At 41.1% G+C, this 27796-nt stretch overlaps 1 protein-coding gene across 2 annotated transcripts in view; it reads right to left on the reverse strand.

The window, feature by feature from the left end:
- KIF7 (kinesin family member 7) overlaps nucleotides 1-27796 on the reverse strand; it is a 1697985-nt gene that overhangs the window by 1513872 nt on the left and 156317 nt on the right. For both annotated transcript variants that reach the window (XM_044078207.1, XM_044078206.1), the window contains exon 4: nucleotides 9233-9650. In XM_044078207.1, the coding sequence (XP_043934142.1) occupies nucleotides 9233-9650 (418 nt within the window). The remainder of the gene's footprint in view (nucleotides 1-9232; nucleotides 9651-27796) is intronic.

A 27796-nucleotide genomic window follows, 5' to 3' on the forward strand; every position in this document is an offset into this window, starting at 1 on the left:
TTGTTTCGCTACTGCTGGGTTCAGAGACCACTCGTAAGGTGAGAGGATCGTTCGACTCAACCTGTCCGCTAAGATGTTTGACCGACCCGGAATGTGCGTTACTATGAGAAAGCGGTTGGTGGATATCGCCCATTCCCACACTCTCATTGCCTCTCTGCAAAGTGGATAAGATCTGGTTCCCCCTTGTTTGTTTATGTACCAGACTACCGACATGTTGTCTGTTTGAATTGCAATAGTTCCTGGAGGAAGAAGGGGATGGAGAGCCTGCAACACTAGTAGCACCACCCTCATCTCCAGGACACTGATATGCAGTGAGGTCTCTGTGAGAGTCCACGTGCCTTGGACGGATCTGCCCATGCAATGCCCTCCCCACATGAGGAGAGATGCGTCCATGGTCACCGTGACTTGGGGAGGAGGTATAACGAAGGGGCGGCCTTCCCGGAGATCTCTGGGGCGGAGCCACCAAAGAAGCGACTCCCTGCAAATCCTGCTGAGGGGAATAGGTTTAGACAGGGGGTGAAATAGAATGGACCATTGAACTTGCAATGTCCATTGAAGGATTCTCATCTTCAGACGAGCGAAAGGTGACAGATTGATGACCACTGCCATGGATCCCAGGGCCCTCAGAACTAGTTCTGTTGGGGTGGCTGATGATTGTAAAAGATCTAGAATGTGAAGGCTTAGAGTGCGAAGTCTGTCCGCTGTCAGAAAGACTCTGGATTGTGTAGTGTCTATCCCGGCCCCTATGAATTCCAAAATTTGAGCAGGGTGAACGGAGGATTTCTTGTGGTTGATCGTGATCCCTAGATGGCGGGCTAGATGTAAAAAATAGTCCCTACCTGAGCAGAGATGATGCCTGGTGGGGGGCGGTTAGGAGCCAGTCGTCCAGGTATGGAAAGACCTGTATTCTCTGAAGCCTCAAGTGGGCCCCTACAACTGCCATGACCTTGGTGAACACCCTGGGGGCTGTGGTGAGACCGAAGGGTAGGACCCTGAAATGATAATGGCTGGCTCCCAGCCGAAAGCGGAGGACCTTCCTGGATCATCTGTCCATAAGAATGTGGTAGTACACATCCTTGAGGTCTATCGAGCACATCCAGTCATTCTCCTGCAAAAGTGGGAGAATGGATTGAATAGTGACCATCCGGAATTTTTCTCTGGCGACTGACAGGTTGAGAATGGGTCGCAAGTCCCCCGTCTTTTTTGGCACCAAAAAGAACCTGGAGTAAAAGCCTGATCCGGATTGCTCGAGGGGGACGCACTGGATGGCTCTTTTTCTTAGCGGCCCTCGAATTTTGGATGCTGCTGCCTCCCTCTGATCGGGTGGAACATCAGGGAGTCCTCTTGACCGGGGAGGATAAGTTAGGAAAGGGATAGAATAGCCTCTGGATATGATTCAGAGCACCCAGTGATCTGTCGTAATGGACTCCCAATTTGCTAGGTGTTCCGAGAAGCGCCCCCGACTGCCTCCACAGAGGAGCAGTCGGGCAACCCCTCGGGACTGCTGCACGGGTGGATCCAAAAAAGGTTCTCTCGACCCAAAATTCTTCGGCCCCCCTCTGCCTCTGGGCCGGCGTCCACCCTGTCCTCCTCTGCCTCTGAAGGACGAGGGGCCCAGAGCAAAACGTGATTGTTGAGCTTTCCGGAACCACATCTTCTTTTGTCCTCTTTGGTTCCTGGAGTAGGACCTCTGAGGAGCAGAAAAGCGGATCCCGATGGCAGACAATGTCTTTCTCGCTTTGGAGAAGCATATGGCGGACGGTTTTGCTGAAGAGCGTAGAACCGTCAAAAGGGGCGTTCGCGAAGATCGCCTTGAAGGGTTCCGCAAAATTGCAGAGATGGAGCCAGGCCTGTCTATGTAAGACGACGCCCGTTCCGCTAGCTCTAGCCGCTTACTCCGTAGCATGGGAGAGAAGCCGCATAGATGTGTTGGCAATTGACTTGAGTGGCCATTTGAGCAGAGAAGGTCCGCTTGTCCTCGGCCGACATGGACTCTGGGGGTGACCCAGCATACTCTTTAATCAGGTCCCACTGGAGCCGAATCACGTGTGCCATATAATTCAGTGACCTTACAGAGAAGGTCGCTGAAGCGAACATACGCTTTCTAAGGCGGTCCATCATCCGAGACTCCTTGTCTGGAGGATGCACCGAGGAACTCTCCTGTGCTAATTCCCTTTTAATGGCAGCCGCCACCATCATGGCATCCACTGGGGCACCCTTGCTCCAAACTGTCCTGTCCATGGGAAGGCTGAGGATCCTGTCCAGTCTCTTGGGTATTGGCTCGACAGTGTCCGGCTCCTTCCATGCCCTGGTAGTTATGAGGTCCACCAGGGGGTCGGCGGGAGGGGACACCCAAGAGGTAGATGGGCCTGTGTCAAACGCCTCCAGAAACACAGACTCATCTGAGGAAGGTTTTTGGCCAGACCACCCCCCTCTAATGTGCAACATTTCCATAATGTCTCCAAAGGAGACATCTTCAGGGGGTGACCTTAGAGAACCTTCCCCTTCCTCTAAGTCCGTGTCCTCTGTGAGGGACTCAAGTGAGTCCAAGTGCCTCCTCTTGCACTTTCGTTTGTGAGGGACCTCCTCGGGGGTCTGTCCGAAGAGGCTTCACCAACAATGTCTTGTTCCTCTACGGGAACAATCTGGGACATAGGCACAGGCTGCCCCTGGGGCCGGATGATGGAAGACAGGCCCGTCTGAGTGGGAATGGCGGGTGGATCTGTTGCAAGAGCCTGGGGCCTTGAATCCCTCGAAAGGACCCTCTCCACAACGTCGAATGCCGAGGGAGAACTGCTTTCCCTAGGATCCAAAAGCAGTCCCCTCGGATCCAATGTGCGGACCGGCACTGAAGGTGACACAATCGGATCCGAAAGGGCAGTGTGCTCCGACCTTAACGGAGCCGAAGGCCCACTAACCCCTCCGGATCCGACACTCAACTCACGGCCCCGAGAGCTCAGATCCGAAAACGAATCCGACAGACTCGAGGGTACAGTCGGTGCCGAAGTAGGAAACATGGTCGGCGCCGACACCACCCCTGCTCCGAAGCTAGTTGGATCAGACAGCTCCAAACCCTGATGGCGGATCAGAGAAGGAGCAATGGGGGTGAAAAAAAGGTGTCGAGCTCCCCCCCAAAGGGGGGGGGGGGCAAGAGCACTCCCATCTGCAACTGGGGCTGGAGAAATCGATGCATCATCTGGTCCATGTCTGCGTCTGATAAACTCCTCATAGATCTGGATGAGGCCACCGAGGCCAGCCGGTAAAGGCAGTCTAGACGACCTCGATGGTGACCGGGTCTCCTCCTCCGGCTCCGGGGAGAAATGTGGAGAACGAAGCTGGGAGGGAGAAGGCCTAGAGACCTTAAGGGGAGAGACAAGCTGTTTGGACGGTGGTGCCAAAGGGGTCGACTCGGACCGCCTCTTGTGGCTGCGGTGCCTCTCTTTCTCTCTCTCCCTATCCTTTTTGTCCTTCTTTTTGCTGTCCCTTTCCTCCTGGGCCAACGAGGGAGGTTAAGTCCCAGCAGGGGGATCGGGAGCAGCAGGTGGGGCAGCCGCAGTCGCGGCTGGCGTCACAGAGAAGGAGGAGGATTTAGCGGAATCAGGGGGCAAAAGGCCCACAAGGATAAGTTTCGTCCTCCTATCCTTCAAAGCTCTGGGGTTGAAGGCTGCACAAATAGTGCACCCCGAAGAGAGGTGATCAACCCCCAGGCAAATGACGCACCGAGGGTGGCCATCCGCTGGGGACAGCTTATGGCCACATTCGGTACATTTAGAGAAGATAGCTTTAAGGCCTTCAGACATTATAGAAAAGAAAACAGGCCCACACACACACACCTTCACACACGCAGAGGGGGGGAGGGGAATAAATTTAACAACCAAAAAAGTTTAAAACTACCCACAAAAGTTAAGAAAGTTAAGAGGGAGTTCACACACACAAAGACAGAGAAAGTTTTGACAGAAATTAAACTTTTTTAATCCTAAACTCACAGTACCACGCTTGGAGCTCATTCTGACAAGCTTACAGATGTCACGGCAAACGAGATCTGAGGGTTAGAGGGAGATGGCAGGGCATTATGGGTAGGGGAGGAGCTTGGAGCTCTGATATTTTAGCTAGGAAAGCTGCCGGCTCGGATCCGATAACTTTATTTGATCAGCAACCTGTGGGTAACTACTTCACATCTAACTGATCTATTACTTTTTTCCTGACTTTATGTCCAGAGCTCAAACCCTAAGCAGCCATCTTGCTTGGGCACCCCAGAATTCTCTCAAGGCAGTATCGAAATAATTTATGGGATGCTGGAGTGAATGGAAGTTATTAAAATGATAAAAAAATATTACTGCACATCTAGAAACCTTGGCCACTTCAGCCAAAACCTACTCTTAAGATATTTAAAAGCCCACAATTGGATCCCAGGAAAAAGAAAAAACTCCCGCTAGAGGATGATGTGATCTACTTCTAAACTCTTTCTTGACACTCTCAATAGTCTTGCACTCATTCGCACCAAAATAATTAAACACAACCATGCCCTTTGGCTAACAAAACACACCAATTGCTTTTCTCAAGAGATGGGGCCTAGAAAGAATGGCGCAGACATAAAACCTCTCAAAATGAACTTGCCTATAAACAACTTTGCAATACTGACAAAAACTAGTAATTAATGGAAAAAAAAAAACGCACTACCCAACACAACTATCCACCCAAACGAACCCCGCCAAAACAAATCCCAGAACTCAATATAATCCTGCACCACCTCCAGATAAAGACCCACAAGAAATCACCCAAATATTTAACTCTCACTTTACTGACACCATTCAAAAACTTATCAATCTTTCCCTACAACTAATGACTCAATTTGGACTACTTCAAATCGCACTCAGTATAACCTAAGCTCATATTCCTCCCTTACCAGTTAAAATACTAATAATTTGCTATCAGCCTCAACTCTCACTTTACACTCAGTACTCACCTCCCTTGTGCATAAACTCCTAACTAAACAGACTCTGCTTCCCTTCCGCTGATAACCTTCCAACAGAACACCTAAAACTAGCAGCTGATGCTATAGCTTATCCAGTCAGCATCCTCATTAGCTGGTCTATCTCTGAATCATATGTCCCTCCATTCTAGAGAAAATTGATCATAATTCCTCTGCATAAAGGTGGTAACACCAAAGATCTTGCCAACTATCTGCCTATCTCTATACTTTCACCTTTATCCAAAATCCTAAAAAATAGATACATAAGCAATTACTGAAGCATCTCACCGACAATAACCTTCTGGCTCCCACCCAGCATGGCTTTCACTCCATTCACAGCACTACTACTACCTTACTATCATTTACCAATACTGTGTACAAGCTCTGGATGCTGGTCTATCAACTTCAGTCATCCTACAAACCAAAAGGTTCCGAACCAGCAGGTGTAAAACTCCAAAGGTTTATTAGGAAATGTAAAAGTAAAGCGCTTTTCGTCTCCCTTAGTAGGAAGACTTCTTCAGACAAAGGAAAAAATCAAACACAATTTAAAACCCAAAAAAGGGGTGTGTGTTACAAAATTACAAACAGCTGCCTTAATTGAACCCACTGACATACCTTCACATTTAAAGTTGTATTACATTAAAAGCATAAATAAATGTCCACTTAGTGTAGACAGGGTGTCAAACATAAAAAAGTTTTCAAAAAAGAAACATGAACTTGATAAAAGTAACCAAGAATGTCTTAGTGAAGATTCATGAACCTAATCAAGTGTAAATACTGTTTGTTTCCCTTAAAATACATTTTAGCAAACAACTTTTCATAGGGTAAAACAAAACTCATACAGAATCTTGTGATTAAAAAGAAAATAAAATGAAGTAATGCTTGCAACTAAGTATATACAAATATAATATCCATTCCTTAACAGAAAAGGTAGTAAGGAGTACACATCTCTAATGCATAATGAAGAATCAATAATACATGAATAAATAAACAGTGCAACTCAACTAGGAGTCTGCAAAAAGCGGAATTTCAAAGGCGTTTCTAATAAAAGAAATGCTATTTCTAATGTTAAATAACCGAATATGTTTATTTCTGTGTTAAAAATCTAACACAGAAATTGCTTGTCATTTCAACGCCAACAGAATGCAACAACAGTATATGAAAGAATTTTTTTTAAAAAATGTTCCTTGAGCAATGGGTAAAGCACCAAGCTGCGATGAGAACACTTTCTAAGCTTTAGTATGCACAGTTGTAGCGGCCAAAACAAGTCAAAATGCAACTGTTTCACAAAAAATATGGCAAGGCATTGCGTGGAAGACACTTCTAAATCAAAACAAACAAACCGCTGGATTCACAAGACGGTACTTCATTCAAGAACCATGCAGGTACTAAGCATGCGAAAAAGGCGGATAGCCAAACAAATGAAAAATCAGTTCACAATCGTGCCCATGAATACGACACATTGCTCTGCAAATGAGTATGTACTGTGTGCGAAAAAGGTAATAAATAAATTAGCAGAAGACAAAAGAAAGAAAGAAACACAACGCCTAAATAAATCCACAGCTGTTGGTGTTCAATGACATTGACAATAGGTAAACTTAGTACTTCAAAATACCGTGGGTCTAAACATTAAGATCTCATTGTTACTTACGCAAAAAGGTGTATGTGTCTAGAAGTAAGCAAAAATCAAGTCAGACCACAATGCAGAACCTGACAAAAATAAAACATACAAATCCTGAACGAAACTATGCAAAATGAAAATAAAAATAAAATAAATTAAAGTAAGGTATGGGTCAAAGTACAGCGTAGCGCTGCAGAGGTCAGAAAACCAATGTTTCTCAAGTTAAACATTTGTGAATTAAGGTTTAAAAACCAGACTTGAGGTTTAAGTAATGATGAAATAAGTCTTATCTTAGCAGGTTTCTTAACTTTAAAACACAATTCAAAGAGGTAACTTCGTTCAACCCTGGTGACGTGTAAGAGTTCATTTTAAGTTAAAACCTTTGGAATTTTACACCTGCTGGTTCGGAACCTTTTGGTTTGTTTTTTGACAGTTTGTTTTTCTTCAGTTTTGGAACTTCAGTCATCCTGACAGACCTTTCCAAAGCTTTTGACATGTAACACACCCAAAATTATTACAACTCAAAACTCTTAAATTGCTCCCAGTATACTCTACATTGGTTTTCCAGCTACCTAAACAACAGAAAACAAAATCTGTCAGGGGGCAAAATATGCACTCCGAATATCTAATCAATAATACTTGAGTCCCCCCCCAAGCATCTATTTTGGGTCCCCTTCTTTTCAATGTGTTTATTAATAACCTGCATACAGCATCCAGAGTACCCTCATCCAGTATGCAGATAATTCCACTATTATCTCCTCTTCCAACAACTTCTCTGACCTCCTATATACAAGTCAAAACTCCTTTTCATCTGCTGAATCCTGGCTAAACAACACACAACTCCTACTCAATCCCAAAAAATCACAGCTCCTACTATTCCCTGCAAAAACAACTACTCAAGACTGTGAAGATATATTCGCAAAACTATACTGAAACTGAAGCAGTAAAGTCAGCAAAATTACTTGGCATAGAAATTGATGACAAGCTCTCCTTTGAGAATCATATTCTCAACACAATAAAAAAAATCATTTTAAACTTGGTAAACTCTATAGACAAACTATAGATGGACAAGCCCACTAGGAAACAACTTGCTAACATTCTGTTACTACCTTCACTCCTGTATGGAAGCCCCATCTTCACCAACCTTCATACTTCACATCTGAACAAATTACAATCCTGCTACTATAAAATGGCTAAATTTTCTACTAAAATGCCTAATCACACACAAGACTGTCTGGCCACAAATAAATGAACTGGTTTGAATTCTCCCACTACCTAGCATACACCCAACTTTACTCTTGCTCATAAACTAAACCAATAATCCTGACAACTGCCCTTCCCTTCAATATATTCTAAAACTGTAAGCACCCACCCCTAGAAACCTTCACTCTAGTAACAAACAACTTCTATATATAACCAAAACCAATCAGCACGCTTGATAAACACGCTGGACAAAGCCTTTTTTCTTACTTTATTGCCAAACTATGGAATACTCTGCCTTCAGCAATCACTCAACTGGACACTACTAAATCATTTAAATATGCTCTAAAATTACAATACCCTAACCTTTAAACCTGCCCATAAACACATGGACTAAGCCACCATGAGTCATATGTCCAATTTACTTCTAATCATGTTTGCTACATACCTACGTCTTGCCTCCCCTAGAATTTTCTTTACTACCCTTTCTAATACCAAACTCAAGGACTCAAGTTTTTTTCACCTTACTAACTTCTCTTACTTCTAATCTTGAACTACCTTTCTGTCAGAAGCAAATTTCTCCTCCTTGCATTTCAGCTATTTTTTCAATCTTTCCAATTGAGTTCATACTTTATTACATGTTAAGATGGCCAATTTGTATCTCTAGCTGCAATACAAACTCATATTGTTAGTTTACACTAAAAATTGAATACTATGTCCATGTACTATACTATTTGCTACATGATATAATGTTTTGTATCTTTCTGGAACTTTTCTTCCCAGGCGTCCATTGAAAATGGGTTTCTGACCCAGTGGACTTTCCTGGTCAAAAAATATCAATAAATAAAATAATTACTGACTACATAAAACTTAAAACAGTATTATTACAAAGGGGGCAATCCGCTTTCCCCTCCCCATTTCACAATATACAAATTCTGAAATCAGAATCATGGATGTAAGGAGGGATTTCTTAACACCCACTGTTCCATGGCTTCACTCTGTTCCATAGCCTACTGATGAAGAAATACATAAATCTATGAAACCAGTCCAATGAAATGATTCCCATTTCACTGCAGTACAGAATGAAAAACTACTTGGAATCAATATTTGAATACATTTACAGAAAGTATGGCTTAAAATCGAATTTATAATTCATAGAAATTATTTTTTAAACAAAATCAATTCAGCAAAAGCAATTAAAAAATACCTTCGACCACAAACTGTTCCATTATTAGGCAGACTGTGTACACACTTTCAAATATTACATAACATAAAATGGGTTAATATTAGATTAAGTGAGGTCAAACAACTGAAAATAGGACAAAACAAAAAACAAAACATTCTAAAACGTATTAAGACCATATATTCAATGAATATGCTTGTGCGCTCAGTACAAAAATTTACATTTTAATTATGCATGGATAATCTCTTCACTATACCTGGTAATTTTAGAATCCCTGTAAGGAATGTGAGTGCTTTTTCTTTTAGGATCTCCAAGTGCACTGATGACATTCCCTAAAGCTAGAAGGCCACTATTTATCTGAATGCTCTCCTTCAGCCGCTCACCAGTGTTTCCAGTCTTTACAATTCTCTCAGAGCCTGCCAAATCCACAAAGTGAAATTTGGAAAATATTATCTGAGCAGATCCAAAGATTGCGTTGTGGCTGTCCAACACAAGGCGGGTGGCACGGCCTGTACCCCGTCTTTGCTCCATTGTTACAGTGAAAATAGTGTGGGAGCGACTGGAGTGAGTATTAATGTGGGTAGCTGCTGTGTGCTTGGCTGTGTTGCCAATCTCGAGAAGACTAAGTACCTCATCCAAACCTTCAACTTCACACTCCTTCACACCATAAAGCACTGCAAACAGGAAAAAGAAACGAGTTACTAGCAACATTTATTTACTCCAAGTTTCACCAGAAAGTAAAAGCAATACACTTACAGATCTACTGTACACATGGTGCTATGCTAGCAGTACAATACTACGTCTGAAGGTTTTGCAGAAGAGAATCATGGCATGCACCTGGAAAAGACATGCTAGGTACACAGTCTAGCAAGTTAGCTATTTTGGTGTAAAACTATGGAATTACAAAGACTTTTTTGAGAAAATAAAAGACAGTGTACAATGTCAAAACATGTAACAGACAGCTACTTGCTAAACATCAATGTGCATGTCAGATTCAAATATGCAAACAAAACTGTGTTATTCTCTTATCTGATAATAAATAAATTTACATTTGCATTAATGCTTGTGTGTCAATGCTGATACATTACCAATAAAAAATCTCACTGAAGGAAAAGGCTGTCAGCAAATCATGTTCAAAATGCAACCCATGCAATACAGAAAGTCAATTTTTTAAGAGCTAACCATAACAGTAGATGTCCTACTGATCACTGCTGCAGTATTCCTAACAAATGTCTGTTCACCGCTGATGTCTGGCCAGGATACCAAACTTTTACCTTCCCTAAGTCAAACGTCACATGCTTGCCCTCAGCTTGTATGCTTTGGGGTACAAACATGGATGTTATGAGCACTGATCCTCAGACTATCACCATGCTAGTGGCTTGAAGACTACTGAGAAATGAGACTGGTCAGCTAGGATGGATGTAGCTTAAATTGGTAGAAAAAGCTCCCCCATACCCATGTAAGAGAGCAATGGATAAAGCCAAAAAAAGGGAAGTAAGAACTGGAGATGGGAGTGAAACAGAAAAGAGGGAAGGATAGTGGGATGGAACACTGACAGTGACCAGTAGGACGTCTATTGTTATGGTAAGTTCTTACACAACTGTACTATGTCCTAACTGAAAGGCACTCAAAAAAATGGGCGATTCCCAGAGCTGAAGGAGGAAGGAAAGGTTGCTATGTACTATGCAGAAGTGCTGTTCAGCAGTCCATACAGGACTGACCAAAGGATGTGCTGAACCTGTAAAAGGCATCAATTTTGTAGAGTTTGGTAAAGCTGTGTACAGACAACCAAGTACCTGCATCAAAAACACACTTGGAGTCTATTCCTTTGTAGAAAGCCCCTGAAGAAGCGACTGCCCTAGTGGAATTTGCTTTACGGCAGGAAGGTAGAGTCTTACTGTAGTGCAAGTAGGAGAAAGACAGTCTTTGAAACCTAGACTGCAACAGCTTGTCTGGAGACTGGCTGGTCCAGCTTAGAGGAAATAAAGGATGTGAAAAGCCAGTCAATCTTCCTGAAGAATTTAATTTTATCTAGGTAAACTCTGAGTTGTCAGTGAATGTAAGATCCTTTCCCCCTACTTCTAGGGATTAGGGAAAAAAAGGTAGGCTGATAAATAGTCCACCTGACAGACTGCTTATTCATTACCTTAGGGATGAAGGATGGGTTAGCCCGGAGAGCTGCATTGTCTTTGTGGAAAATAAGAACAGGGAATGGCCATGAGAACTTGAAGCTTATAAATACTACTAGCAGAGATAAGCATCAAATGGAGGATGGTTTTCAAAGTGCATAATTTTAAAGAGGCTGAGAAGGGAGGCAGAGGAAGCTTTCCTAGCACAAAATTAAGATCCCAAGGTGGACAGATAGTTTCCTTGGAGGGGCTGGGGATTAAAATGCAAAACCCTCTGAGGAAAAGCTTGACCACTGGCCTAGTCATAAGTGTGGAACTAAGGGGGAGGCAAGCACTGACACCAGATAGATGAGATTGAAAAAGTCTACAAAGATACTGCAGAACCATAGGGACTTGGGCTAAGATTATTTTTTTTTAAACAAAAAAAAAAAAAAGAAAAAATCTTTATTAAATTGTCACATTTTACAAAGGCAATCTTACACTTGCATAAATGAAAAACAAACCACATTAACACAATTTCAGTTGCAAACATTATGCATCACAGACCTCGTTCCAGTTATTGTCAAAGTATTACACAGCTCATTCAAATCCTGTCTTCTTTTAAATCTCATTCTTCCTTTGCATTTAATGCTCCCACAATTCCCATTTTTTCCTATATAGTTTGCTCCTTCCCTTTTCTATAGATTCCAATTCCAGTTGCTTTATTTATGTTAATATATTCAGTACTTCTAGCAAGGTTGGTTTAGACTTTGATTTCCATTTTCTAATAATTGTTTTTTTTGGCAGCCACCATAATGAGATTTAGCAGGGCCCTATGGCTAGGTAATTCCAATTCTGCATCATAGATCAAAAAGATATTTCCTTCATTACGCCAGTTTGCTCATCCAGTACCTCAAACAAAGCAGTCTGCAGGGAATCTTTAGTCTGCTAACCCATTACACTCATAGAAAATATGTTCCCAGGTACCTCTCTCTTCCCCCTCACACCTCCAAACTTTGCTGTCTACCCGAGGAAAAATTATTTGAAGTCTACCTGGGATAAAAAAATACCTATGTATACACTTCAAAGATCCTAAATCTTCTAGACTTTGTTGCATATTTGGGAGATGTACATATATCCCCATTGTCCCTTTGTGAATTGTTTATCCAATGTCTCCTCCCAATCCTTTCTAAGCTCCTCTGATTGATTCTTACAGTTATCATGCAATATTTTACATGCTGTACTAATTATTCCTTTTTTAATGGCAGCTTCTGTTCTAGATTCTATTAAACTCTACCAGTGCTGGCCTTTCATTTATGACCCCCTATTTCTTTCTCTTTGCCTGTACTCTGATACCAATCCTTGACAGGGAAGCCAATCTCTAACCTGCAGTTCAAATAAATTCTTGGCGTCTTCCCATTCTATTACCTTTCCCTTTCTAGTTATTTGCTCCCAATACTTTAGATCCTTTGTCAGTTTTCTCCAATAAATTACAGCCCCTCGTGCCTGTTGTCTGTGTTCCCAATTGTAGCAACCCCATCGGCAGAATCTCTCTTCTCCATTTCCATGCTGGCTTAGTTCTTAAAATACCTTCTGCTACTTCATAAATATAATATTTTGCATGGTTACTGTCATTCTCCTCAGAGTCTGCATCCAAAATCCCAGTCTCTTCTTGTATCTTGAGCTTTTCCCACACATCATCATCAGCCCTTCCCACTTCAAATTAAAGTTTGCTGTTTGTGCTATGTATAAGAGCCTAAACTGTGTTGCTCTAAAATAACTCTTCAAATTTTGTAATACTAGTCTACCTAGTTTTACTGGGAAATCAGCTTAACCCACATGACCCTTGCCATCTTCTCCTCCCAGACAGAATCCTTCAGCTCTTTTTCAATTGCTGCCCACAACTTCTCCTCCTGTGGTTGATAAAAAATATGCTTGACCCGTGTATAAAATTAAAGGGGCTAAACATTTTAACTGATTTTATCTTGCTATCCATATCCACATAACACAGCTTCACAGTTTTTGTATTACCTTCTGTTTAGTCTCTTCCCACACATCCTTAGCTGCCACAACAGAGCCACTTTTAATCTATACTCCTAAATATTTCATTTTATTATGTTCCCATAAATACTGATATTGCTGGACCAATTTGTGTGGGGGTACAAAATTTACCACTATTACCTTTGTTTTAGCTTAATTAATTGTGTACCCAGAAAAGATTTGCAACCAAATGTTCCACAATACTGTAATGTCCATTTCTGGTTTTATCAAGTATAAAATAATATCTGAAATAGTTACACTTTTCTTGACTACCATACCAATTATATCCTTGAATTTGAGTCCCTTATTTTCTTTGCTAATGGTTCTAAATATAATGCAAACAAAGGGGAAAGAGGACACCCCTGCCTGGTTTCTATACTCGGGCAGAAATTACCAGAGTAAACCTCATCCACTTTAATTTTTGCCTCTGATCCTTCATATATACTCCTAATCAACCTTATAATATTATCAGGGAAAGGAATTACTTCCATTGTCCTGCTCATGAAGTCCAAGCTTACTCTATCAAATGCTTTCGCTGCATTAAGACCCACCAACAATAGTGGCATTTTTGTACATTCTGCTTCTCTCTGGATAATCATTGTTCTGTTAGTGTTGCCTCCCCTTCACAAAACCACAACAAATCCATATCTATCAATTTTGGCATCACTTTTAGCTGTTATAAACATTTTAAAATCATGGTTTAGTATTGAAAGGGACCTGTATGAATTTGAATCTGATGGGACTTTACTCTCTTTTGGTATTACAGCTACCACCGCTTTTCTTCCAGGATGTTGGTACTTATCCTCCTCTTAAAATACTGCTAAACAAAACCTTCCAGCTTTTTATCATTTTTTCCCTCCTAGCTTCCAAACTCCACAGGAATTCCATCTATTCCTGGGGACTTTCCTGTAGATTGGTTATACAACACCATTAACACCATTTCTAGCTCATCTCCTCCTATCCTAATTGTTATTAGTTGAGAGTCATCTACCTCTAACCTTGGCATATTTAATTCTTCCATGAACATTTCCATTTGTATCTTTTCTTGATTTCCATATTTCTCTATTTATTCAGACTTTAATACAATTTTCAAAATATTTCTAGTACTTCTACAGGATCTCTTATTATCTTCCTTGTTGTAGGCTCTCTAAGCTTGGTGACAGCCCTTTCTACTTTCTGTTGCCAGAGTCATTGTGCTAAAAGTTTTTGTGCTCTAAGTTATCAAAATATAGTTGCTTGACAGCAGTCTTTCTAAACTCATGCATATTGTCAAGCTAAGCCCTTATTTTCTTTTTAGCATTCTGCAGCTGTTCCTTGTAGATCAATGTGTGTGTATATCTTTAAGAAGCTAAAAAAGGGCTTGCACACGTGTATAATTACTGAGCATGTGCGAGCCTGACTGCAATTTTGTAATAAGCTGTTGAGATGTAAGCATGTATGTCTGTAAGGTTCGTCTGTTAATCAGTCCATTTATATTTTATGATGATGCTATCCATCCTGATGTGTTTCTGTGTAATAAAGCATCTAAATGAACTACTCCACCTGTTTGTCATCTGTGTTAAGAGAGACGAGCGACATGGTGTCAGAAGAGGCATGGCTAAAATGACTTATTGCCATAAAGAGTTCCAGTTTTCCCCAATTTCAGTCTGAGAGGCATCCAGTTAGTATTGGGGGAATATAGAGGAGTGGATCGTCCCTACTGCATGTATAGTTTGCAAAAAAGGTGGTCAGAAATTAATTTCAGATGTTAAAACTTGCTCAAATAAATTTCTTATTCACAAAATATGAAACTAAGCATACAGAACGCTCTAAATGATATTTAAATAAACCAAAATGTCCAATATTGATAGAAATATTCGAATTACTACAGAAAATGTTTGAAATAAAGTCCAAATTGCATTAAATAAAATAAACCGACAGCATTTTCACTCAGCATGCAGTTTTCATATTAATTAAAGGTATCAAAGTTATCAGAAGTGTATGAGGTGTTCGCATGTTTATGCAGTATTACAGTAAAGTTATTTCGCAAAATAGAGCCATTTCAGAGCATATTTTGCAAAGTACAGTATTTCCAAGAGTTTATTGTGCATTTGAATGTTACTACAAGCTGCAGTGAGAGAACTTGTTCGTATGTAATTACAGGGGCCATATTTTCAGTGTGTTTGTGCATACTTTGTTTGCATGGCAGACAGATTTTGAAACTAATATTGTAGAGAACTGGAAAGTGCTTGAGCAAGAATACAATATTTTCATACAGGCTGCATTTTCTGATAAAGATGATCATACAAAGGCATTTACTCTGCTTAATTTAGCTGGGTCAGAAGCCATTGAAAGGGAGCATTCATTTGTGTATGCACCTGCTGTCTTCGCGAGGGGGGGAGGGCACCGTCATAATTTTGTACTGACTAAGTCAAGGGAGGACCACGAGTGCTTGAAACAAATTTAGAGAAATGTGTAACCCCCAGACAAACATTATAATGAAAAGGCACTTATTTTACACAAGGGATCAAAACCCTGGTGAAACTTTTGCAGCATATATAACTGATTTGAGAAACAAGGTTAAAACATGCAGATTTGGTGATTTAAGGGATGAGTTGATAAAAGACACACTTGTGTGTGGTATTAAAGATGATGCTGTGAGAAAGATTTTGCTTTATGACCGTGATTTAACCTTGAATAAGGCCACAGAGATTTGTCAGATATACGAGCTCACAGAAAAGCACACAGATATGCTTACAAATGAGAAATGCATGCTTCTATTAACTTCTAAAGCTCATGTTGATAGTATGCAGCACTTGGATAGAAGAAACAGGCTCAAGTACATGGCAGCAACTGTAGCCCCTGCAGCACTCAATGGTAAACCCCAGAGCTTTCTAGCAAGTTCCACAGTTTGCACAGCCTCATTGAAGCATAAGACTGAGTCAGTAAACTCAAAGCATGGGCCCCCATCTAGTTTCATTGCCAACTACTGATAATTGTGGTGGAAATCATGAATTTAAAAGGGAAAGTGCTTAGCTTTTGGTAAACAAAGCCAGAAGTGTACCAAGTGGAATCATTTCAGGAGGTTTTGTAAATCAAAAGGCACGCATTCTTTTATATATATATATATATATATATATATATATATATATATATATATATATATAAAGAGAACCTTTCAAAAAACAAGTTGATCAATTAGAAAGCTGTGACCCTACTTTTTATGTTGATGGTGTGTCTGTGCTTAGCTGAAACAGTTAATGCAGTAGATTTATGGGCCAAGAAAGTGCAGTTTTGTACCTACCATAAATGTAGATGTTCGAGTGTTCACCCTGCTGCAGTCATCACACTTGGGTTATCCTGCCATCAGGCGGTCCCGCAGTCGGCCCGAATTCCAAAGTCTTGGTCCGGCGTCTGTTGCTGTCGTTTCGTCCGTGACGTCAGTGCAACCAGGGGTATATAAGAGGCATCCAACGCCATTTTCTTCAGTTTTTCTTGCCCCAAATGTCAGGTGCCCCCAAAAGGTAGGCAAAAAAAAAATATATATATATATACATACACACACACACATATACACACATATATATATATATATATATGTGTGTGTGTGTATATGTGTGTGTGTGTGTATATATATATATATATATATATATATATATATATATATATATATATATATATATATATATATATATACATATATATATATACATATATATACACATACATATGGCTATATAAAAATAAAACAAAACCCTTAGGTACAAGCAAATACACCACAGAGGTAGAATAGGATAAAGTGGTAGAGATAAGTTCAGCTAGTTCAGAGGGGATGGAGGGAGGGTAACCTGGACTACAGCAGGGTGAACACTTGAACATCTACATTTATGGTAGGTACAAAACTGTACTATGTTCATCATGTTACCCTGCTGCAGTCATCACACTTGGGTTGAATCCCAAAGCTAAGGAGGGGAGGTGTAGTCAAACAGGGTTAGAAGAAGCTAGTAGGCCATGCAAAACTGCAGTGGCAAAACCAGCTCTAGTCTTACGAGTAAAGAGGTAAGTGACAGTGTTTGGTGAAGGTGTGCACTGAACTCCAAGTAGCAGCTTCCAGAATATCCTTGGTTGGCACTCCCCTGAGAAAGGCTGCTGATGTAGCTGTAGCCCTGGTGGAGGGGACCTAATGTTAGCAGGTACTGGTTTCCCATGTTGTGTGTAGCAGAAAAGTATGCAATGTCCTATCCATTTAGAAATGGTCTGTTTTGAGATAGCTTTTCCTTGATATCCTGTAGTATAGGCTACAAAGAGCTGGTCAGTTTTTCTGAAAGCCTTAGTTTTATCCAAGTAGTAACGTAATTGCCTGTGAATGTCCAAAGAGTGCAGGAGTCTTTCTCCTTTGTTCTGGGGATTTGGGAAGAAGGTGGGCAAGTGAATGGTTTGGTTTAGGGCCACACTAGATACAACCTTTGGCATAAAGGAAGGATTAGTTCGTAGAGAAACTCTGTCTTGATGAAAAATGAGGAAAGGTTCCACTGCCATTAGTGCCTGTAGCTCTGAGACTCTTCTAGCTGAGGTTATTGCTAGTAGTAGGGCAGTTTTCCATGAAAGAAATTTTAAATCAGTTGAAAAAGCTGGTTCAAAGGGCGGCAGTGTAAGCTTTTCCAGGACAAAGTTGAGATCCCAAGTAGGTGTTGGAGCTCTCCTTGGTGGTCTTAAGTTCTTAGCCCCTCTGAGGTACTGTCTTAGGAGTGGATGTGAAAATAGAGGAGGATCCATGCTGTAATGAGCTGAAATTGCTGAGGCGTGGATCTTAATAGATGAAAAGGAAAGTCCTTTGTGTAACATCTCAGTTAAATATTGTAGAATCTGAGGAATGTTCGGCTCCAGGGGATTTAGGCCTTTAGCCTGGTTCCAGGCGCAAAATCTTTTCCATTTGTCTGAATAGGTTTTCCTGGTGCTGGGCTTCCTGGCCTCCAGAATAACATCCATAACAGCTTTGGATAAAGGTGTTGGCTGGTTGTTTAGGTAATTTGCCATGCAGACAGGTTTAAAGTCTTGAGCTGGCTGTGTAGAATCAGATTGTCTCGCTGGGTGAGCAGGTGAGGAATTTGTGGCAAAATCCATGGTGGGACCTGGGACATGTTCCTTAAAATTGGATACCAATGTTGGTGTGGCCAGTCTGGTGCAACGAGAATCATTTGTGGCCTCTCTAATCCGACTTTCAGCAGTACCTTTGCTAGAAGAGGCAGTGGAGGGAAGGCATACACTGTTAATGTTTTCCAACTGAATTTGAGGGCCTCCACTTTCCAAGTTAGTGGATGGAAGGTCCTTGTGCAAAATTTTTGAAGTTGGTGGTTGTGGGGGCTTGCAAACAGATCTATGTCTGGGTGTCCCCATTTTTGAGCTATCAATGCAAATACTTGTGGATCTAGTTTCCATTCGTGTGGATCCATGATGTTTCTGCTTAGGTCGTCTGCCAATGTGTTTTTCTTTCCTGGCAGGAATTGTGCTTGTAATTGAACCTGGTAAGACAGTGCAGTGTTCCACAAGGTCATTGCTTGCCTGCATAGAGGGTAGGAATATGTGCCCCCTTGCTTATAAACCACATAACTGTGGTGTTGTCTGTCCTTATTAGTAGTTGTCCTGGGTGTAGAAGGTCCTTGAAAGCTGTTAGGGCATTCTGCACTGCTAGCATTTCTTTGATTGATATGCAGGTGTCTCTGATCTGTAGTCCATTTGCCCCAAATGCACTGTCCTGTCATGTGTGCTCCCCAGGCATAGTCCGATGCATCCGTTGTCATAGTTTGCCTGGCTGTGTGTAAGGTGAAAGGCTGACCCTTGTTGAGGTGACATGCCTGTGCCCACCACAGAAGCTCCTGTTGAAGGCAGGGAATGAGTGGAATCATTGTTTCCAAGCTGTGGCTGTGCTGAGTCCATACACTTTTCAGGTACCATTGTAATTTCCTCATATGCAGTTTTGCAAATGGTATTAGTAGTATGCAAGATGCCATGAATCCCAAGGCCTGCAGAATTTTTCTTGCAGGGAGTTGGGTCTTTGTTGCCATTATTTTGAAATATTGAAACAGCTGTCGTTTGTCTGGCGTCTGATAAGCCATCTGGGCCATTGTATTCAAGCTGGCACCCGGGAATATTATGTTTTGTGAGGGCACTAGTTTTGATTTCTTTTCGTTTACTGTGTACCCTAGGCAACTTAGAAGGTATTTGACAAATGCCAGATGCTGTAAAAGAATGTCCTTGCTTTCTGCTTGAATAAGGCAGTCGTCCAGGTATGGGTATATTTGAATTCCTCTTTGTCTGCAGTATGCAATTACTGGTGCCAGGCATTTTGTGAAGACCCTGGGTGCAGTAGTTAAGCCAAAGGGCAGTGCAGAGAATTGATAATGCGTTGAAGCTGCAATGAAGCGGAGGTATATTCTGCAATTTTGTCTGATAGGGACATGCAGGTATGCCTCCTTGAGGTCCAAAGTGATTAGCCAAGCATTCTTGCCCAGCATGGGAAGAAGCTGCTGTAGTGTTAGCATCTTGAATTTTGGCACTTGCAGGTAGGTGTTCAGAATTGAAAGATCCAGAATGGGTCTCCATGCTTTGTCCTTTCTTGGAACTAGGAAGAGTCTTGAGTAAAATCCTTGTCCTTGCTCCTGTGTAGGTACCTGTTGAATGGCTCTCATGTTCAGGAGGGCTGTAATTTGTTTTTGTGCCTCTGCCCATTGATTTGGTGGCAGGTTTGGCATTCCTTTGATCCTTGGTAAGGTATGAAAGTGGAATCTGTATCCTTGAGAGACAATGTTTAGAACCCATTTGTCTTTTGTGATGATGTGCCAGTTGTCTGCAAAAAATGCTATTTTTCCTCCCAAGGGTGTTGCCAGGAGAGATTTTCTTGGTAGTTTGAGGATAGTCATTGTGTCTGCCTTCTGCTAGCTTGGGGCCTGTCTTCTCCTCCTTTCTGGGTAGCAGAACCCCATTGGCGAGGTTTGTAAGGGCCCTGTGACTGACCTCTGCCCCTTGGGCATCTGTATTTGCCCCACTGTGATCTGTCTGAAGCTGGAAAGGACCAATTTTTTGTTGGCCAATTTCTGCGGAGGCGAGGGGGTTGTACCTGCAAGAAATCCTTGACCGTTTGCATAGATTTAGCCTTATCCTCCATTTTCTTTAAAACCTCTTCTGCTTTCACCAAATAATACATCTTGTTGTAAAGGTGCATCTAATAATTTTGCTTTAACATGGTCAGGGAGGGTTTGCTCTTTTAACCAAGAATGTCTAAGAATGACAGAGCCAGTAACAGCTGCTCTACAGGATGCTTCCAATGAATCAAATCCGCATTGTAAAGTATGCTTGCCCACCTGTTCAGCTGCATGCAACAGATCCTGCATTTCCTTGAAGAATTCAGGCTGTTCTGAATGTGTGCTCAATTTTTTGTTTTAACTGAGACATCAGAATTGTTGATATTTCAACATGTGAAACTGGCAATTTAATGCTCTCATAGCCAGAGTTGCAGAGGTGTATATTTTCGTTCCCCATCTATCTAGGGCTCTGGAAACTCTTTCAGAGGGCACAGGATTTTTAGCCATAGAAGCTTTTGCTCCCTTAGGACCCTGGGATATGGTTTCTGGGTCAGCTATAGGGCTTTTCTAAAGGAATTTGTGCGAGTCAGGTACTCTGTAGTATCTGTCTGGTTTGGCTGGAGCAGGAGGTAAAGAGTCTGGATTTAAACTAGACTCCAAGTAGACATCATCCACAATATCTAAAACAGGAGGGATAGCAAGAGGTCTGTGCTGGGGTAATAAAAGGAACTCTCGGAGCCTTTTCTTAGAATCTGAGTAATCCTGGCCTTCCCAGTGGAAATGTTCCCTCATGGTATGCAATGTTTCCCCAAAGGAATAGTCTTCAGGGGGAGATGCTGAGGGAATAGAGTCTTCAGCATTAGAATCCTCATAAGGTGGAAAAGTGTAATCCTGATCCTCAGAAGAATCTGAGGAGAAAGAAACCTGGTCAGAGAATGCATAATCCTCCTCTTGTTTTGGTCTTTTATCAGGAGGGGGATGGGAACCCCTGATAAGGGTAATTAAATCTTCAGCCATCTTAAGCATCTGTTTCTTAGGCATGCGGCCTTGACCTGTAGACTGATTAACAGTTTTCTTAAGCTTTAAAGGAGTTTTAAGCTTAGCATAAGATTTAATGGTGAGTGCAGTTGGTCTGAAGACACCTTCTGCAACCGAAGGTGCTTCCTCTGCACCGGTGTCTAATTCTGCTCCAGTGTTGGTAGATGGCTGCGTTGGCCTAGTAGACTCCGCTTGGGAGTCGGCAGCTGTCTGGGGTTCCAGCTCTGCGGTCGTCAGGGGCTGTGTAGGCGCCTCACTGAAAACCGGAGAACCGGCGACAGGCCTAGCTGAGGCCTCAGGGTCTGGCTTATTCCTAGGCTGCCTGTCCTTATCCTTGCGTTTTTTTTTATGAATTGCGGTAGTCGGCTGCTCCGACGGCATGATATAATTAAATTTCCTACCAAAATAATGCCGTGAGAAGTCAAAATGGCATTTGATAGTGCGTTTATTAAACCTAGCGCAAAACCAACAACCTGTGACGTCATGGTCTGGGCCTAGGCAAGGAATACAACAGGAATGTAAGTCCTTATGAGGTATTTGCTTCCCACAAGAAATGCAATTGTTAACTTTTTCTGACATCGGACTGAGGCAAGAAAATGTTCCCCAAGGGGGTACTTAGCTTTATTGAAGACTTCAGACTGAAATTCAAATCAAAAATCTCAGGTGTCGGCCGACCGGCACTTGCGAACTGCTTCTGCTTCGGGCACCGCACGGCAAGAAAGACTGAAGAAAATGGCGTCAGATGCCTCTTATATACCCCTGGTGCACTGACGTCAGGGAAGAAGCGACAGCAACCGACGCCGGACCAAGACTTTGGAATTCGGGCCGACTGCGTGACCGCCTGACGGCAGGATAACCCAAGTGTGATGACTGCAGCAGGGTAACACGATGAACATCGCAAGTATTTGGTACTGTTCAAACAAATGGCAAACCCGCTGAGCTCAAAGCTGACACAGGTTCACAGTGCAATGTTATGTCAACAGAAACATTTGCTAGAGTATATGATGGTGAAAGGCTTGATTTGTCAAGGTGTGCGAAGCTTATGGTGGTGAAGAAATTCATACTGAAGGCTCAGTAATTCGTTTATGTTACTCTGCTGGAAGAAGCTGCGGCTTGTTATTTTATGTGGTCAAGTGGCACCTCCAGTCATTATTAGGCCTCAGTGACAGTCTGAAAATGGGACTGGTTTCATATAACAAGGAAGTCCATCATGTTAGCTTGAAAGACCACTATTCTAATTTCGCCCAGTATATTTTTTTCTATTCTGATGTTTTCGAAGACAAACTAACCAAGCTTCCAGCTGTGTACTCTATGAAATTAGACCCAGGATGTCAGCCCAGTTATCAAGCCAGCCCAGAAAGTTCCAGTAGCTATGCAAGACAGAGTCAAAACCGAGCTACATAAGATGGTGCAACAAGGTGTGATTTGTCTAGCAGACAAACCAAATGAATGGGTATCTTCCATGGTGGTAGCTCATATGAAAAGCTCAGATGACATCAGAATATGTATTGATCCATGAGATTTATACAAGGCACTGAAAAGACCTCATCATCTGATGCATACAATCAAAGCTGCTACTCTTATGCCAAATGCCACTGTCTTAGAAGCAAAAGCGTTCATTTTGGCAAATTTTGCTTGACAAGAAATCGTCACTGCTACCTATTTTCAGTACTCCATTTGGAAGGTACAATTTTCTGAGAATGCCATTTGGGATAAATTCTGCAAGTGAAGTCTTCCAGTGTATAATGGAACATTTTTTTCTAGCGATCCCTGTGCTTTTATAGTAGATGACCTACTAGTAGGAGGTAATGGTGAAGCTGAGCATGACAGAAACCTCAGAAAAATTCTGGAAAGAGCACATCAAGTCAATCTTAAGCTGAATCCACAGAAATGCAAATTCAGACTACAAGAAGTCACTTATGTTGGTCATTTATTTACCAGTTCAGGCTTAAGACCAGACTCTTCTAAGCAAACAGCTATTCTCGAGATACCAGCTACAGACAATGTTCAAGCCCTGCAATGTTTTCTTGGCATGGTTAATTGACTTGAGTCAAATATCAGCACCACTCAAAGATGCATCTTGGTCATGGTTAGAATACCAGAGAGCATTTGACGTCCTGAAACAGAAATTTGCCGGTCCACAACTCTGACACTATGGATGTCCACAAGCCAGTTACTCTCTTGTGATGCTTCAAAATTTGGTCTAGGAGCAGTCATTCTACAAGACAGTCAACCTGTTGCCTATGCATCCAGAACACTAAACCACACTGAAATGCAGTCTGCTCAGACAGAGAAAGAGCTTTAGGCAATTGTGTTTGCTAGCAATTGTGTTTGCATATTCCAAGTTCCAAGATTATGTTTATGGTACACATATCCAGACTGAACAGACCACCAACCTGTAGTCACTATTTTGAGAAAGCCTATGCATACAACTCCAGGTAGATTGAAATGCACGATGTTGAGACTGTACAAGTATAATTTCAATCTTGTCTACAAGAAAGGCAAATTTCTTTATCTTACTGATACATTGTCCAAATCGCCCTGAAATACCACTGAACAGCATGAGAATTAACAACTTGATTCTGAAGTCATGGAAGTAAGACATTTTTCTTCTACACGTCTTGATAAGCTGAGAAATCATACAGCCACAGATTCAGTTTTACAAAAGCTTAACCACTTTATCAAACAAAGATGGCCGTCAAAGCAATCTAGTTTACCTCAAGAAGTGCAACGTTATTTTCCATACACAGACAGATTTTGTTTGACAATGTTATCGTTATGAAAGGTCCAAAAATTATTTTTCCGAAGTCTTTGCATCAAGACTACATTACTATTTTGCACTGTGGTCACCTAGGAGCAAACTCTACCAAATGAAGGACGAGAGGACTAGTATTTTGGCCTTCTATATCACAAGACATTGAGAGAGTGCTATCATCTTGTTCTGTGGGATTCCCCTATTTCGCAATACTTAAAACATTTGTCAGTCTCTGTAAATAAATTATTGTTACTTCTTAACCATAACTCTCTTTCCTTTATATCCATCCTGGTTTTAAACTCCATTTTAATTTTATCCCACTCCCTAACTATATTTACAGAAGAAATGCCTATCTTCTACTAGCTCCTGAATGACTTCTAAAACCCATTCCTTACATTACTCTTTTCAACATATAGGTGGGAAAGTGCCAGTGTCCCAATTTTATTTCACTACCTTGTGTTTTTACTTTAGTTATTATTGGCACATGATCTGAAATAATTATTGGGTGCATTTTAAGACCTTCAATTAAGTGCACATTGTCCTGTGAAATATAAATTCTATCTAGCCTAACCCAGTTTTTGTATCTTACAGAATAATATGCAAATTCACTCCAAACTCCTAGTACTGAATTCACATCTTCCATGCCAAACATATTCATAAATTTCTTCAAAAATCTACCCTTCCTTGTTATCTTTTCCCTTCTGGGTCCTCCAGATACAACTTCACTGTTGCGAACCAAATTCCAGTCCCTACCTATAAGTAACATTCCTTACTGAAAGCATATTATTTCTCCCAAAATTTTCTTAAGCTCCATTATAACAGTTTTAGCTGGAATATAAATACATGAAAGTGTAAACCTCCGCCCTTGGCTGTAGCCACTTAGTACTAAAAATCTAGCATTACCTTTTTTTCTCTTTCATCACTATTGGAAATCCTCTTGCAATTAAAGTACTTCTGTTTTCCTTTGCCCAGGTATTCTGCTGAATAACCATCCTGGAAAACCTTTATCAAATTCACATGTTCAGTTCTTTCCAGGGGCATCTCCTGTAGCATAGCTGTTACTTGTCTCATACATTCAAAAGAAGTGATAAAGAGGATATTTATTGTACATAAACATTTGTCAGGAACTGTAATTAGAACTTGTATATTTCAAGTTAACTGATTCAAACATTACTTCAAACACACTCACATGTGCATCTCCATTCATGTCTGCATTCACTCTGACTGTACAAAATGGCATTTTTCTCATACATACTCAGTACTTATATGCACATGCTATCTAGCTAGAGTGGCTCAACAGGAACATTACACATAATGATCTACATGCTCCCTCTTTGATTTGTTCGACATGCAATAGGAGAACAGGCAATGTATAAGCTAGATAACATTTCAATATTATTAACAATCAAAGTGAAGTCCAAGTCACTGTACATTTTTGATTAGGTCTGGAAATTCTACCCGATCTGGTTACATAAAAGCTTTGACTGGGTTTAGCAACAGGGACAGTCTCTGGGGAATTCTTCTCAACAGAAACTTCAGGGAAAACATCAGGATTATTAGAGGAAAATGCACTGTCCTATGAAATGGAAACAAGTGTAAGGTCACTCTGAGATACAGAGTCTTTGGCACAGGCAATCTGCTGTGTCACTGTTTCAGAAACTGGAAGCATATGTCCTCAGTTTCTTCTGAATTCCATTCCCTCCAACTTAATATACGATTTCATTTCTTCACAAACATTTTTGATAATACCCACTTAGTCGCATCCGTTAGTTGTCTGCATCCTTACAATTTCTCCTTGTCTTAGTGAGCGAAGAGTTTTGCTAGATTTATTGTAGTAAGTTTGTGACTGGTGTTTCCTCAAAGGTTGCTTTTTGATCACTTTGTTATTCTTTGCATCTGGAATAAATACTTGTTTACTGATCGGTAAGGTTGTTTTTGCCTGTCTGGACAGTAATCTCTGAGGAGGTGAACCAAGCAAGTCATCTTGGGGAATGTTTCCGAGACTGAGTGGGTTAAGGAAAATATCGGTACCATCTCTCTTCGATTTCTCCAACAAACATTTCACACTTTGAACTGCATGCTCAGCTAATCCAATGGACTGTGGATACTCAGGACTACTAGTAACAGGGACAAAAGCCCAAGACTCAGCAAATTTCTTGAACTGCTGACTTGCAAACTGCATATCATTGTCAGATACAACTTTCTGTGGACTACCATGGGAAGAAAAATGTCTCTAATTTTGTAATGACAGTGCTAGACGTTAAGACAGGAAGAAGGTCAATATCAAACCAATTCAAGTAAGAGTCTACTAACACTATGTAATATTGACCATTCCGTTAGAAAATATCAGTAGCAACCGTCAACCATAGTAATTCAGGAATCTGGTTTAGCTGAAACAATTCTTTTTGTTGGTGCAGTTTAGTACTATTACAAATATAACATGCTACAGTTTCCTTCTCTATATATTTTGACATAGAAGGCCAAAATACTATGCTTACTGCTGTTCTTTTGGTCGAATCGATACTTGGGTATCCACGATGTAAAATCTGGACATATTCTTTTTGTAACACTGTAGGAATGACTACGTTAGGACCTTTCCTGATGATTCCATCTTCCTACAGGAGATAGTCTTGGTAAGGAAAACATGTTTGGACATCAAGTGGTAGACTGATTTGTCGTATGGGCCATCCTTTAAATAACGTGTCAGCTTCTGAAGAACTGGTTCTAAAGCTGTGCAATTCCCGAGTTCATTAAGACATGATGAGGAAACAATTTTTGACTTCCAAGTCTGGTTTCTCATTGTCATGCTGTTCTGTCTGGGTGCTCTTGACAAAGCATCAGCAAGATAGAGAGATATGCCTTTTGTGTAGACAATACTGAAATTGTACTTTTGCAATTTTAACATCATGCATTGCAAAAGTGCTGGGGATGAATGTATTGGCTTTTTACAGAATTGTTACTACAGGTTGGTGATTAGTCTCCATTTGAACAGGTTTGCCATAAATATAATCATTGAAGTTCGAACACGTAAATACTACTGCCAAAAGCTCTTTTTTAATTTGTGCATACTGCATCTCAGTTTGGCTTAAAGTTCTGGAAGCCTTTTTGAAGACATGCTGCACCAAGACCATACTTTGAAGCATCGCACGAACAAGTTATAGGTTTGTGAACACCATAATAAAGTGGGTGGACAAGCAATTTTCTTTTTCAGAACGTCAAACGCTCTTTCCTGTTGTTCTAACCAGGACCAGTTTACATTTTGCGTATCAACTCATGCAACACTACTGAAAGCTCACTCAGATATAGGATGAATTTTTCTAAATAGTTGACCAAACCTAAAAAAAATGTTGCAAAGATGTGACACTCACTAGAAATGGCATCTCAAGAACTGCTGCTTGCTTAGACAGATCTGGTTGTAAGCCAGAACTAGTAAACAAATGATCCATATAACTAACTAATGCTCTCAGCTTGAATTTACATTTCTGAGGAGTCAGTTTAAGACGGTCTTCATGTGCATGGTCTAGAACTTTAAGGTTTCTATCATGTTCATCTTCACCATTGCCCCCTACAGCAATGCCATCTACTACAATAGCACATGGATAACCTGAGAAAATTTGCTCCATCGCACATTGACTGACTTCACTGGCAGAATGTATTCCAAATGGCATTCTCAAAAATCTGTGCCTTCCAAAATGCGTACTGGAAGTAGTTAATGAAGATTTGTGATCCTGCAAATTTTGCCAAAAGAAACCTTTTGCATCTAAGACTGACAAAATAGTGGCATTTGGCAGAAGAGTTGCTACTACTTCTACTGTGCA

The sequence above is a fragment of the Protopterus annectens genome, chromosome 7.part0 (assembly GCF_019279795.1).
Source record: "Protopterus annectens isolate FY-2018-M chromosome 7.part0, PAN1.0, whole genome shotgun sequence".
Classification (NCBI taxonomy): Eukaryota; Metazoa; Chordata; order Ceratodontiformes; family Protopteridae; genus Protopterus; species Protopterus annectens.